General features: G+C 40.9%; 1 protein-coding gene across 3 annotated transcripts; it reads right to left on the minus strand.

The window, feature by feature from the left end:
- Nucleotides 1-2,134: 2,134 nt before the first annotated feature.
- On the minus strand, nt 2,135-11,475 carry LOC113022808 (solute carrier family 2, facilitated glucose transporter member 9-like). Of its 3 annotated transcripts, none has more exons than XM_080302018.1 (12): nt 11,334-11,475; nt 6,373-6,468; nt 6,124-6,284; nt 5,924-6,048; nt 5,712-5,841; nt 5,442-5,590; nt 5,054-5,241; nt 4,647-4,757; nt 4,407-4,508; nt 2,905-2,980; nt 2,635-2,762; nt 2,135-2,535 (listed from the first exon to the last, which is right to left on the minus strand). In XM_080302018.1, exons 3-12 carry the CDS (start codon nt 6,219-6,221, stop codon nt 2,350-2,352), a joined length of 1,293 nt encoding a protein of 430 aa, XP_080158144.1. In that variant the 5' UTR covers nt 6,222-6,284; nt 6,373-6,468; nt 11,334-11,475; the 3' UTR covers nt 2,135-2,349. The 3 variants fall into 3 exon arrangements, with proteins under 3 accessions (XP_080158144.1, XP_026024406.2, XP_026024405.2); XM_026168621.2 differs by lacking the exon at nt 11,334-11,475 and adding an exon at nt 7,168-7,337 and having other exon boundaries at nt 5,108-5,241; XM_026168620.2 differs by lacking the exon at nt 11,334-11,475 and adding an exon at nt 7,168-7,335.
- Between the last annotated feature and the right edge of the window lie 1,561 nt (nt 11,476-13,036).

Below are 13,036 nucleotides of genomic sequence, written 5' to 3' on the forward strand. Positions count from 1 at the left end.
TGAGGGACATCCCAGTTAATTCTATAGCTGTTGTATGATTGATCCTCCATACGAAGAATTCTTAATTAGTGAAACATCATAAAGTGAGCCTTCCTTTCACTACTACGTTTTCTCTGAAGCGCTCCTTTTCTCCAACTTTGCTGTTGGCTAAACTAGTGGCATTTAAGAGCATAGTGTTTGGGCATATGGAAAATTGCATAATGATATTATGCCATTACCTGATGATTACTTAATACTGTATCTTAGAATTGTAATGGAAGCCCATTATGCAGGTTAGTTGTTGTCAGAGATGGGCAGTAACGCGTTACTGCCGATTACTTAAGTAATCCGATTACTCTTTTCAAGTAACGAGTAAAGTAAGGGATTATTATTGAAAAAATGACTCTGCGGTGGTTGGATGCATCAGCAGGGATGATGAGACAGAGTACCGGGCTGTGGTCGACTCCTTTGTCACGTGGTGTGAGCAGAATCATCTGCAGCTCAACGTGGCAAAGACCAAGGAACTGATCGTGGACTTCAGGAAGACCAGGAAACACTTGACCCCTGTTTCAATCCAGGGAGTCAGTGTTGACATTGTGGAGGACTATAAATACCTTGGAGTACACATTGACAATAAGCTGGACTGGGCTAAAAACACCACAGCACTTTACAGGAAGGGCCAGAGTCGTCTCTATTTTTTGAGGCGACTGAGGTCCTTCAACATATGCCAGAAAATGCTGAGGATTTTCTATGAGTCTGTTGTGGCCAGTGCAATCCTCTATGCTGTTGCATGCTGGGGGAGCAGGCTGAGGGTCGCAGATGCCAACAGACTCAATAAACTAATCTGTAAGGCCCAGCAATGTTGTGGGGATGGAGCTGGACTCCCTCAAGGTGGTGTTGGAGAGGCGGATGCTGTCCAAGATAAAGACAATGTTGGATAACACCTCCCACCCACTCCATGACATGCTGGTCAGTCACAGGAGCTCGTTCAGTGAGAGACTGAGATTACCGAAAAGCACCACTGAACGACACAGGAAATCTTTCCTGCCTGTGGCCATCTCCCTGTACAACGCATCCACTTAACACACTGTTTGCTGCTATAACTACACGTTTCTTTTTCAGCTATTTATTTATGAGTGACTTATGTATGTATGTATGTATATATATATATATATAGTACTATTCTTAGTTAGTGTATTGTCTGTCTTGTCTTAATGTTGGTTTATAATGGAGCACTGTAACAGAAAATAATTTCCCCCAGGGATCAATAAAGTATTCCGATTCTGATTGAAAAAATGGTAATTAGATTACCGTTACTTTTCCGTAGGAACGCTGCGTTACTGCGTTACTAAAACCGTGATTTTTTTTGTGTGAATGTCGCATGACAGTGACGTAAGCAATTGCAACGTTCCTGACAACAGCTGTGTGCAGATCAACAATGGATAATATATCGAGTGCGGGAGAGAGTATGAGCGTGCAGCGTTTAAAGTGTGGAAGTACTGACCTTACTTTAAGTTTGATTCCATAAAAAGTGACAAAAACATTAGCGTCCATTAGCATTGTGCGTGGGAAGAAAACATTTTTTTACAGCGAAAAAAATCCCCTAAACTTCCAAGCAAGCACCGAGTGCGCTACGATGTAATGGGGAATTCACAGAAAAACTCGTGGATTCTTCAACTGACCTCTGCGGCACACCTGCACCAGGGTAAACCTCCGCCTACCTCACTCCTGCTTTACAGGTGAAAATAGAGCAAAAGGACCGCTAGTCTTTGACTTTATTTATTTTGTGCTGTGTTTTACTTGCATCTATTTGCTTGATTCATAAAGTTAAAAGACTAAACCTAATAAAACAAGTTTTAAAAAGGGACTTTTCCATTTGATTACATTTTGTATGATGGATTATGTAGAAAAAGTAGAATTGGGCTGAAAGATCTATCGCTTTATCACCTATTCAGGTTGTAAATAGTGTTTTTAAAAAAGTAACTAAGTAATTAATTACCTTTGAAAATAAGTAATCAGTAAAGTAACGGGATTACTTTTTTTGGGGAAGTAATCCGTAATTAGTTACTGATTACTTTTTTCAAGTAACTTGACCAACACTGGTTGTTGGTAGTTGTAAAGAAACGTGGGCCAAGAAAAAACTTCGTACAGGATCTGATTGCACAACAGTCACCATTTATGGACAAACAGAAAATAGCAGAAGCAACTAAAAAGCAAAAACTGAAGTTGGAAGATTCCAAATTTTGGGAATTGTAACATTGTTTAATGTCATTGTGAGTCATTTATTTGCAAAGCATGTTTTTTTCCACAGTCATTCAATCTTGTCCTGAAAGAAAAATTGTTTTTTGCTGTAGCTATACGTGGTCCTCATCACAACCTGGTCTCTGTTCTCGTTTCCTCTGCAAAGGATTTCCCACAGACGGTGATGGCTTTAAACTCCTCTGAGATCTCCAGCAGGGTCTTGCCTTTAGTCTCAGGCAAAAGGAAGAAGGTATAAAGACTACCCAGCATGCAGGCAGAGGCAAACAGCACAAATAAGTACGAGCTGAGAGCATCCTGGGAAAGAAACGTCATTCATGATTTCAGCATAACATATAGATCCCTGTGGGTGTTATAGTGTAATGCGCTGCTTATTTTCAGTTTGGTCGTACGTACAATGAGGAATGGAAAGACCAGGCCAATCACTGCAAACATAAACCACCCCTGCAGCCCTGTGAGGACGAGTGATGCCATTCGATTAGACTGAATGAAGAGCTCACTGTTGAGTGTTGGTGTGGCTCCTCCTGTGAGAATCAGAGAAAGAACAGGGAATTGACCTTGTTATCTTTGCATATAGACACGTTTTCCATAACTGCTACAGGTGTGATGTACTGGATACTAAAAACGTTACGCTACATACAGTATGTATAAGTGCTTTATGCTTACCAGGTCCTCCACAAAAGAACACGATGAAGACAACCATCAAACTCACAGTAATGTATGGAACCCAGTAGCTGGAATCCTGTGTGAAAGACAGTTTTCAATGCATATATTTGATTTTGCATCAGATTAATTTCTATATTTCTGCCTTTTATCATCACAGCAGTGATAGCTTATACACATTTTCCCCTTTATGAAACAGGTCATCTTCAGTCATATTGGCAATATTGTTACTAGTGTACTTTCCAGTGAAGGCTACACAGACAGTTGTTGTCCCAACCGTCACAGACATGTACACCTCCAGATGCAGGAAGAGGCCTACCTGTATCATGAAGGACCCCACTCACCAAGCACACACACTCTTTGTCCTGCTCCCCTCAGGCAGGAGGCTGAGGAGCATTAAATGCAAAACTACTAGACAGAGAAACAGCTTCATTCCAGAAGCTGTGAGACTTCTCAATGCATAAATGGACAAGAACTGTTATACTACTGATACTTTACTGACACCATCACTTTATTAATGCTGGTCATCATGCCCTCTTGCTGCTAAAATGTTTATACCTATATTTCTATATTTATACTCCATACTGGTACTCAGGTTGTTGCACTCTACTTATATTGTATTATTTCATTACTTGCTATTTGTTAGTTTCTTCGTTATTCTGTTTCTTTTCCCTTCTATGGATAACCGGGACCGTGTGTACGTAATTTCATTCCACCTCATGTAAACGTGTTGCAAATGAAAAGAAAACTTCCTTGATCCTTGATCTTGACGAGTAGAAACGGTGTCATCTGTGATTTTCCAGTCTTTAGGTTTTGTTTAGGTGCCTCTCCTGTGTTCCGTGTTATGCCCACTCTGTGCCTTCCTGTGCCAACGTTTCAGGTCTCTGTGTTCATGTATTTCCTGTTTTACTTTGAAAGTCCGTGTTTTATGTCAGTGTATTCTGTTTTGCTTCCTCCCTGTCTCATCACTTCTAATTAGGTTCAGCTGTATCTCCCTCCTATTCAATTTAATTCAATTCAATTTTTTTTATATTGCACCAAATTACAACAACAGTCAACTCAAGGAACATCCTGTTTGCATTTCCATCGTTACCTTGTGTGTATTTATTGTGTGTACTTCCCTTTGTCCCTTGTTGGTCCGTCTGCTTGTTTTCTTCCATGTTGCTTCTGTATTTCTTCCGTCAGCTTTACCCGCGTTTCCTGGTCTCTCTTTTCTGGCCTGTGGTTTCCACCCTCAGGTTATATGTTTATGCATAGTTTTTCCCAGTTTAGGTTTTGCTTAGTTTTCTCTGTTCCACCTGTTTGTAGTTTTTGTTCAGCTGTCCATAAAGGCTCGTTTTTTGTTATCATCCACCCTCGTCTCCGTTTGCCTGCACTTGGGTCCTCAGTCTCTTCACACACCTGACATTTGTTGTCTTTAACAAATCAACTGTTTTTGTTTTGCTTTCTTTACATTGCTTTTACTTTTATTAATATTATGTTGCCCACCACTGGTAATGGTTTACCTTCAGGTTGAGTGTGACAGTGACAAAAATCCAGCAAGCAGACATGACACCGTAACCGCCGAACAGCAATGGTCTTCTCCCTGTGAGGTCAATGAGAAGACCCTGAAATTGAGGAAGGGAGAAAATAATGACAGACTTGTCATAAGAAGATTGTCTCTAATAGTAGAAATGAAAGGATGTATACACTTAAAATGCTCATTTACACAGATGAGCTCAGGCACAGACTGAGTGTTTGCTTACACAGGTGAGCGAGGTGAGAATTTCAGCCACTCCAAGACCGAGAGTGATATAGCGGATCTTCTTCTTTGGTATACCTGCCTCCAGGAAGATGTCATAAGTAAAGGTACTAATCTGGGAAGAAAAGAGGCACTATTAGGCTATAAACAGTCAGCATGAAATCTGATTTATATTTTAGTCTATTCTGTTGATAGAAACTTGATATGGAAGGAACAATGAAGTCTCATATATACAGATATCAATAGATATATTGATCTGTAGTTATACAGATATGTCATGTATGCATGTGCGTGAACCTCCAAAAGTCACAAAATTGTTGTAATGTATCATTTTGCAATTTAGCAATCCTATATCATATATCATATTGTATCATATGGTATTATACTAATACTATATGGTATTGTTCATACTGTAGAAATGCCCGACAGCTGGTTGCAACAGTAGATGATGGAGATGGTGATGACCTGCCATCGGACAGTCCTGTCTCTCAGCAGCTGCAGAAGGCTCACTGGTGGGGCTGCTTCAATGGCTGCCTGCTCAGTCAACATCTCATCCATTTCTTGTTGGTAGTCACCTTGGCCCCACAGACTCTGGAGAGCTGAAACCAGAAAATCCCAAATCACGGAGGGGATAAGAACTGAAAAATGTGCAACTTTGCTCAAATACAAAACACGCAGGGACTGATTGACTTGTAATTTCACAAGACTATCATTTATCTTTAACTAGTATGTGTTTGTAGAACATTTTCATAAACATCTGGGGTCGTGTTTGATACATAAACTGCGCAAAGCTACTAACCTTTTTTGCATGCCTTATCATCACCTTTCTCTATGAGTAAATATCTTGGCGTCTCAGGAAAAAAAGGCAACATCACAATCTGAACAAAGGAGAAAAGTGCAGCGACACTAAGGAGAATGTCCCACGTGTCCTCGCGGCCAAGGATCTCGCTGAAAAATCAAAATGAAATGTTGTGTTTAATTTGTAATCTATTGTCATAATATGCTGCAGTAGCTTTTGACAATGGGTTAAAGCCCATTTTTCTTTTTCATATCAACTTCAGGTGCTTACCTCAACCCAAACGTCTGCCCAGACACTTTCCCGAGTGACAAAAAAGTGGCTAAGGTCAGAGTCACTATCCCTCTTATCTTTCTGGGTGAAATCTCCCCAAGATATATTAAGTGAGTGTTCATTCCCAAGCCTGCAGGTCACATAAAGCAAGCATGGTGAGTATAGGTGGTGAAAACATATTAATAAGGAGTCTGTAGAATATGGCAACTTACCTGCTGAGTAACCAAACAGAAATCTTGCCACAATGATCATTTCGAAAGAGTTGACATTTTTACTTGTCAGCATGAATCCTGCTGCAAGAACAGCAATGAAGCTGTTGCAGATCATTGCCTTTTTTCTGAAGAAGGAAAGCTCATGACTTCAGGTCTCCGTAGGCTATACAGCTTGGTACAACATCTGTCTTCATACTCACCTTCCCAGCAAGTCTGAGATAAATTTGACACTGATGGCACCGAAGAGTCCCCCGACAGCAAACATGGAAACAATAAGAGACCAGATCATTGTGACCATCTGCGGATGTGGAGGCTCTCCGTATCTGTCATACCAGCTGTTGTTGATGAAGCGCTGGATGTACTGTGGAGATAGATCTAAACTGTTATTAAATGTGATCCAGATAATCGAGACAGAATGGAGAAGAAATGATAAAGGCGACATGTCTCACCGGTGAAGGAGAACTCAGTCCAGTGATATGGAAGCCGACCTGAAAGCTTCCTCCTAATCCCAAAACAAGGATGAGGAATAGAGCGTTGCCATGGGTCTGAAGTAAAGGAGAGAAATCCGATGAATCACTTTTATAAATGTGTTTACTATCACCTGTAAAGATGCTGCCTATATTTTTAAAGTCACAGTCAAACTTTTGGAGAATGGGTATTAACAAAGATTTCAAACATGTTTAAATGAGTGAGAAAATCTAGATTTTAAAATTGGATTTACTGATTTTTTTTTAAACACAAGTTGTGAATAAAACAAAGATTAGATTAGACTTAAGTTTACCCTGTCTGATTCATAAACTGTAACTGTTTCATTTCTAGCTGTGTCTGAAAGTTCACAGAAAAACAATAATAATCACCTTTTTTGAATCTTTTCATGATCACACCTCAGTCATAGATTGTAATCATGTAAATTTGAGCTCAGTGTCATGTTAGCTGTACCAGCGAAATGGTTTAATAACTGAGAGAGTAGTGTGACTCAGCTGAAACTGTGGTTTAGATAACTCCCCTGAGTTCAGGAAATAAAAAAAATTGTAAAAAATAAATAAATACAATTTAAAAAGAAAATTATCCGCATTACGCATAAAATTAGACATGTGCAATGTGACAGATTTGTCACGAAACATTTTAACAGAAACGTAAATTTTTTTATACATTTATATATAAATATTATATTTAAAATCCACATGTACATATTTACAATACATGTATTAACTTTTATGGCGCAAATATAGGAAAAATCTTACCAGCTGCTGAAACAAAGTTTCCATTCTCTTGATACACGGACCTTAACAGCACATATGTCCTAACAGTGGGGACACAGTTCAGTGTTTCACCCTGCTTATTATTAACTTTTCAGAAATAAAGTAACTTGGTGTCATCACACCACCCTGACAATCACTGGATCATTTCTAACTTGCAGCTATTTCAGACTGAAAACAATATAAACTGAATGAGTTCACAGTCACACGCAAGCTAATGTATAGATTTAACCATAATGTCAAATAAGGACATTATCAGTACATTTTGTGCACAACACTGGTGCTGCATATGTTTTTATAAGTGATTCGTCCTTGTGGTAGGACTCGACTTAAGCGGTCAAAGAAGTGCAGGAGACTGATGCTGCCCAGTGTAGCAAGTGATTTATTCACCATTTTGTGGCCCAAACAATATTTACAAAAAAACAAATAAGAAACTCAACTCTATAATTAACTCAGTTCAAATAAACATAACTGAACTTAAATCAACAGAAATTAAGGTCAACCTGCACACAGCTACACTGACCTGAACCTTTCTCCTCTGAAACACTTCAGAGTTCTTCTGCTTAAATAGTCCACTTAACCAAACAATTTCTCCTCTGGACTATTCCATTCAGTAGGTAGGTAAGATGAACATGATTATATTCAAACCTCTACTACTCCTCTTTACTGGCAACATAAACTCTGGTGTAATCAATACATATTACAACAATAAATCTATCTCTTCATAAACCCTCTAAAATCAACTTTATTAAATTATAAGAGTTCTTCCCCTTCTGCACTTGGTCTCTTCCTGTGACCTCAAATGAACCCAGAAGGTATAAAGCAGGAAGTAAAACTACATTTCCTCCTTTTGTTTCTGCAAGACAGGTAGGTAAGGTAAGTTCTAAACAATACAAATTAACAGTTGAAATAAAGAACATGTTAACTTAACAAACTTGTATGAATTGATTTAAACCAATATGTTATATTATATAATCTGTAAAAGTGCAAAACATAAACAAACCCGGGATAGTAGATGTTTGCCTATCCGGTTGTTCAGTCTGACATCACTAGCCGTGTCTGGGTCTAAACTCCGCTGCAGGTCCATATATCAAACGATCACTGTGGCATTACTGAGAGTTGAAAAACTGTCTAAAGTCTTTCATCTTTAATAAAATGATCAGCGTTCTGCTCTACCAGGTGTAACAATTGAGTTTAACATCCAGGCATCCATGAAAACGGAATTTATGACATTTAACGGAGTTAGAAGTTAGCAGGGAGTTAGCTCGCTAGCTTCTATCTAAATACAATATAGCATGTCCTGACTGCGGGGTTTTGGAAACAAATTAAAACGTACAGCTCTGTTATCACTTCCAGCATAAATGAAGACAGAAAACTAAACAGCAGTGACGTTTGTAGGGTTACTGAAGTTGGGCTAGCTGGTATATAATGATGTGCTACGTGACTGCTAGCGACACAGCTATGTTAGCATAATATAAACAAGCTAACTTTTTTTCCCACTCGATAAAAGTTAACGTGAGTGTTGTTGGTGGTCAGAAACAAATGTAATCGCATGGCAGGATGCTGTAAAAGGACCAAACTTCAGCCAGGAGAACAACTGAGATAATCCATCCACAATACGAGGTTAGTCATTCATATACTGCTGCATGGGCTGGGCTGTAGTTACATCCTAAGGTTTTAAAAACTGAGCTTAAATAAATGATTAGCAGTAATAAAAGCAGAGGGAGGTCAACAGTGATCACTGACTGTTTTAGGAGCTTTTTGAGATCAAATAGAAGAAAATACATAACATTAAACATGTTAACAACACAAAAGCCATATAACACAAAAGCCACATAAACGCAGACTACTTTAGACCCGGAAGTAGGATTCGTCGCGTCATCACTGAACAACCGGATTGCAGATTACATGTGAAATATGGTTAACTCAAAGCAAGAATGTTAACTAAGAATGTAGACAAATGGTCTTCTCACCCACTTTGTCACAGTCCTATTGCCAGTAGCTTGATTTGTTTTTCTCTCTGTTCCTGTTTCTTCTTATTCTTCTTATTTAAATCACGTGGAAAGATAAACTCTATTATTATCAGACCAGCAGAGTTTAGACGTAGACTAAGAACTGTGGCTGTCTATGAACATTTGAAAAAGGAATACACTCAATAAATTAAAGCAAACACTGCTAGCTATGATTTGCACTGGAAAAACTGTTGAATCTTCATCCTATAGAAGAAGAAACTACTTTTTTTTTTTTTTTTTTTTTTTTTTTTTTTTGCCTGTTCCGTTTGGCTCTTTTGCCATCAGAATTGTTGTCTAAAGGCAAACAAAGATGCACAACGGATTTACTTTACCAAATTGACCATCCCAGCCTTGCCGTAATGGTCCATTTGATTCACCTTTTATTGTTTATTTTATTTTCACTTACTGAATACGGGACAGACTTGACTGGGGGAAAGAAGGGGAGAAAGAAAGAAAGAGGGAAAGAGAAACAGCTGAGAAGAGGGACGGGGGAGAAGGGCAAAAAACATAAACCAACAGAATGGGTAGAGAAAAAAAAATGCATATATCAATCACCTGCTGAGAAAGAAAAAAAGAAAACAAGCAGAAGAGAACAAGAGTAATAGAATAAACAACATCACAATGATATATGGGAATATGACAGTAAATACTAAATATTAAACATTATTGCGCAGCACATAAGATCAACAGAACACAGTGTGCTTTGAGGTAGGAGCCAAAAAGGGTGTAGTTTGTGGGTGTGATCACCCGTGTGTACACCTGTAAGCATGGACGCGCTTGTTTTTTTGTTTTGTTTTTTAAAGGTTCCTTCATGTAATAATCTGCTAGAGGGTGTGGGGGGGGGGGCCCACAGCCCCGTCCTCCAGGGCATGAAGCAGGTGTGGAGGAGATCAAAACTCCAGACATCCAGAGGCCCCCAGAACACAAGAGACCAAGGAAGACCAACAGAGGGGCAGCCGCGCCACTGTCCCAGAAAGAGCTGAGCTGTCCCAGATGAGGGTTCACTCAGCAGCCGCGGAACAGAAGCCAGGGGGAGTTGCAGTGACGCGCCCGTGAGCTCCGCCGGCAGCCAGCCGTGCCTGAGTGACCGAGCCCCAGGCTGAGAGGCCGGGGGCACCCCACCTCCGAAGTGGCCCGAGCGAGCCCCAGGCTCCAGGCCCCGATAAGCGGCCGCCAAGGAGTGAGCCGGTGTGTACCTGGACGCCCATCCCCGGACACAAAGAACCACCAACGCACCGATGTCTGAGGGAGTCCGCCACTGGCAGGGGAAGTGGTGGTAGGGGGAGATAGGCCTCCAAACCTTGGAGGGCCTGAGATGTCCCCAGAGAGGTGGCGCCTGACACCCAACCTGACATATAGACACAGACATACAGGCACACACAGATACAAACATTCATTCCCACCCTCATGCTCTCATATGCACTTACTCCACACTCAACCAACGTGGAGACAGACATAAAGAGACGCTGTACACACGATCACACTCCCCAAGCGTACTCTACGAACCGGGTCTAGGTACCCTTGCCCCTGGAGGGGGGAACTGCACCCAGACCCAGGTGGTGTTACACTTTTCCCTGCAGTGGGGGGAGGCAGACCGCCCCGACTCTGCAGCAGCAGGAAGGCCCCACACTCCAGACCGCAGTCGGACGGCCAACTAAGAAGAAACTTCTTGTAATAATAACAGGCCACCATGGCAGGTAGCGTTGCGTAATTTTGACACAATCCCAAAGAGATCCGTATATCCTCCTAGAATCAATGCTGGGAGCTTTTACTTGTTAGTTACATGTGTACACCACTACACTATGGAGCAAATGTTGAATCTCCAGCTTATACTTAAGCAGTTTGTATTTTTCATTTTAAAATCTACAGTTTTGTGTCAACTAACAAGCAGATTTGTCATCTGCATTTACATTTTAAAAAATCCAGGTAGCCAAAATGTGCAAAATATTCTTTAAGGCAGGCTGACATTGTGACCGACATGTTGGTTTTCTATTAGTTTGCAGTGTCTCACACTTTCATAGTCAGACTCAGCCACTCAATCTATTATGCCTGATTTCAAAGCACCAATATGGCTACTTCATGATGTCCATCCTTTATGTATGGTCTACAGCTGGCATAAGAATACTTCAGTGACATTACCTGTCACAATAGTTGCATGGTGGTGGCTGTAGCTCAGGTGGTAGAGCGGTCGCCTGCTAATCTGAAGCTTGGTGGTGCGATCCCTCCAGTCTGCATGCCAAATATCCTTGAGCATGATAGCTACCCCATTCTGGGGCCTGTTCTTCGTACGTCGCTTACTACATCCAAGATCAAATGACACATCCAAGACCAAACCATCGCGCTAACCGTGAGCTCGCTAATCCGGTTCCCCGAACACGCCTGCTGTTGACGATTAGTACAGCTGGACGCAGTAATGTGACATCACTGGGTGTCGTAAAAGGGGATACGCATCGATAGTAGAAACATTGATCGGCAACCCGCTGATTGGTCGGCGAAAATGTCGAAGGGGCGTGCTCGGTATTTTCCGGCAGCAGAGCAAGAACTCATGAGTGAGGGATTTCAGGAGTTTCAGAGTTTAATTAAAACGCAAGAGAACACTGCAAAGGCTGCAGAAGCAAGGAGAGAGGGCTGGCAGAAAGTTGCTGACAAATCAAACTCGTAGGTAATTTAATAATAATACTAATAATAATGGATTGGGTTCATATAGCGCTTTCCAAGGCACCCAAAGCGCTTTACGATACCACTATTCATTCACTCCCACATTCACACACTGGTGGAGGCAGCTACGGTTGTAGCCAGGCTGCCATATCGCGCCATCGGCCCCTCTGGCCAACACCAGTAGGCGGTAGGGTAGATCTATCATATGACACTATATTGTCCAATATCATATGGCATTATATTATATTATAATATGTTATATTATATTCCCTTTCACATTAGAGCCACAACAGGACCCACAAGAACATGGGAACAAGTAAAAGTGGAATACAGGAGTATTCTACAGAATGGTAATATTTATCTCTTAGATTGCTTTTCGTCTCTTGGCAAGGTAATACTGGCCTGTAATACTCTGTTAGTTTGTTCATAACAGCAACCAAGAAAAGGGCAGAGGAAAAAAAGACAGGTGGTGGTCCTGCACCCCCTCGTCAACAAGTTGGTTAAGTAAATAATACCCTCACGGGAATATCGATATCTCTCAATGAGCACACTGTCGCGCTGAGCTAAAGGATCCTGTCTATCCCGCAATATACGCTGAATTCTGAGGACTCTCCTTATCAATCTTGCACCTTCCGCAATGGGTGGCTCGTGTATACGGACAGGACATGGCTGCGACAGGCTTCCCAAATCCACCTTCGCTTTTATAGCCGTGGTCTCTCATCTTGATTACACGAAGTAATTTACAATTACTACTCTGAAATATGAATTACATCTGTAATAATCACATACATGTAATAGAATGTTAATAGTTCATTTCCCTTTTTTAGGAAATGACCTGTATGTATCTGTGTGACATCAATAAAAGGATCAAGTGCTGCATTATCTTTAGTTACATTGATGTTATTTATTTATGGTGAAATGGTGGAATATCGCTGTTGCTTTCGTATAAATGAAGCGGACATACCTGCGTGGCCGCGATCTAATCCTGTTTACATAAAGTAAACCTGCTCCCGAGCAGGTTTACGCTTACGGCTCTGTTGCTATGACAGCAAGTCCCGGATGAGCTTCGGGGAACCGAATGATCCGGGATCACGCGAAATCGTCAACAATCTAATCCAGCTAACTTACTTAGCGAGGTACGAAGAACAGGCCCCAGGTCTCCAATGCTTCTATCAGATGATAAA

Source organism: Astatotilapia calliptera, chromosome 5, assembly GCF_964374335.1.
Source record: "Astatotilapia calliptera chromosome 5, fAstCal68.1, whole genome shotgun sequence".
Lineage (NCBI taxonomy): Eukaryota > Metazoa > Chordata > Actinopteri > Cichliformes > Cichlidae > Astatotilapia > Astatotilapia calliptera.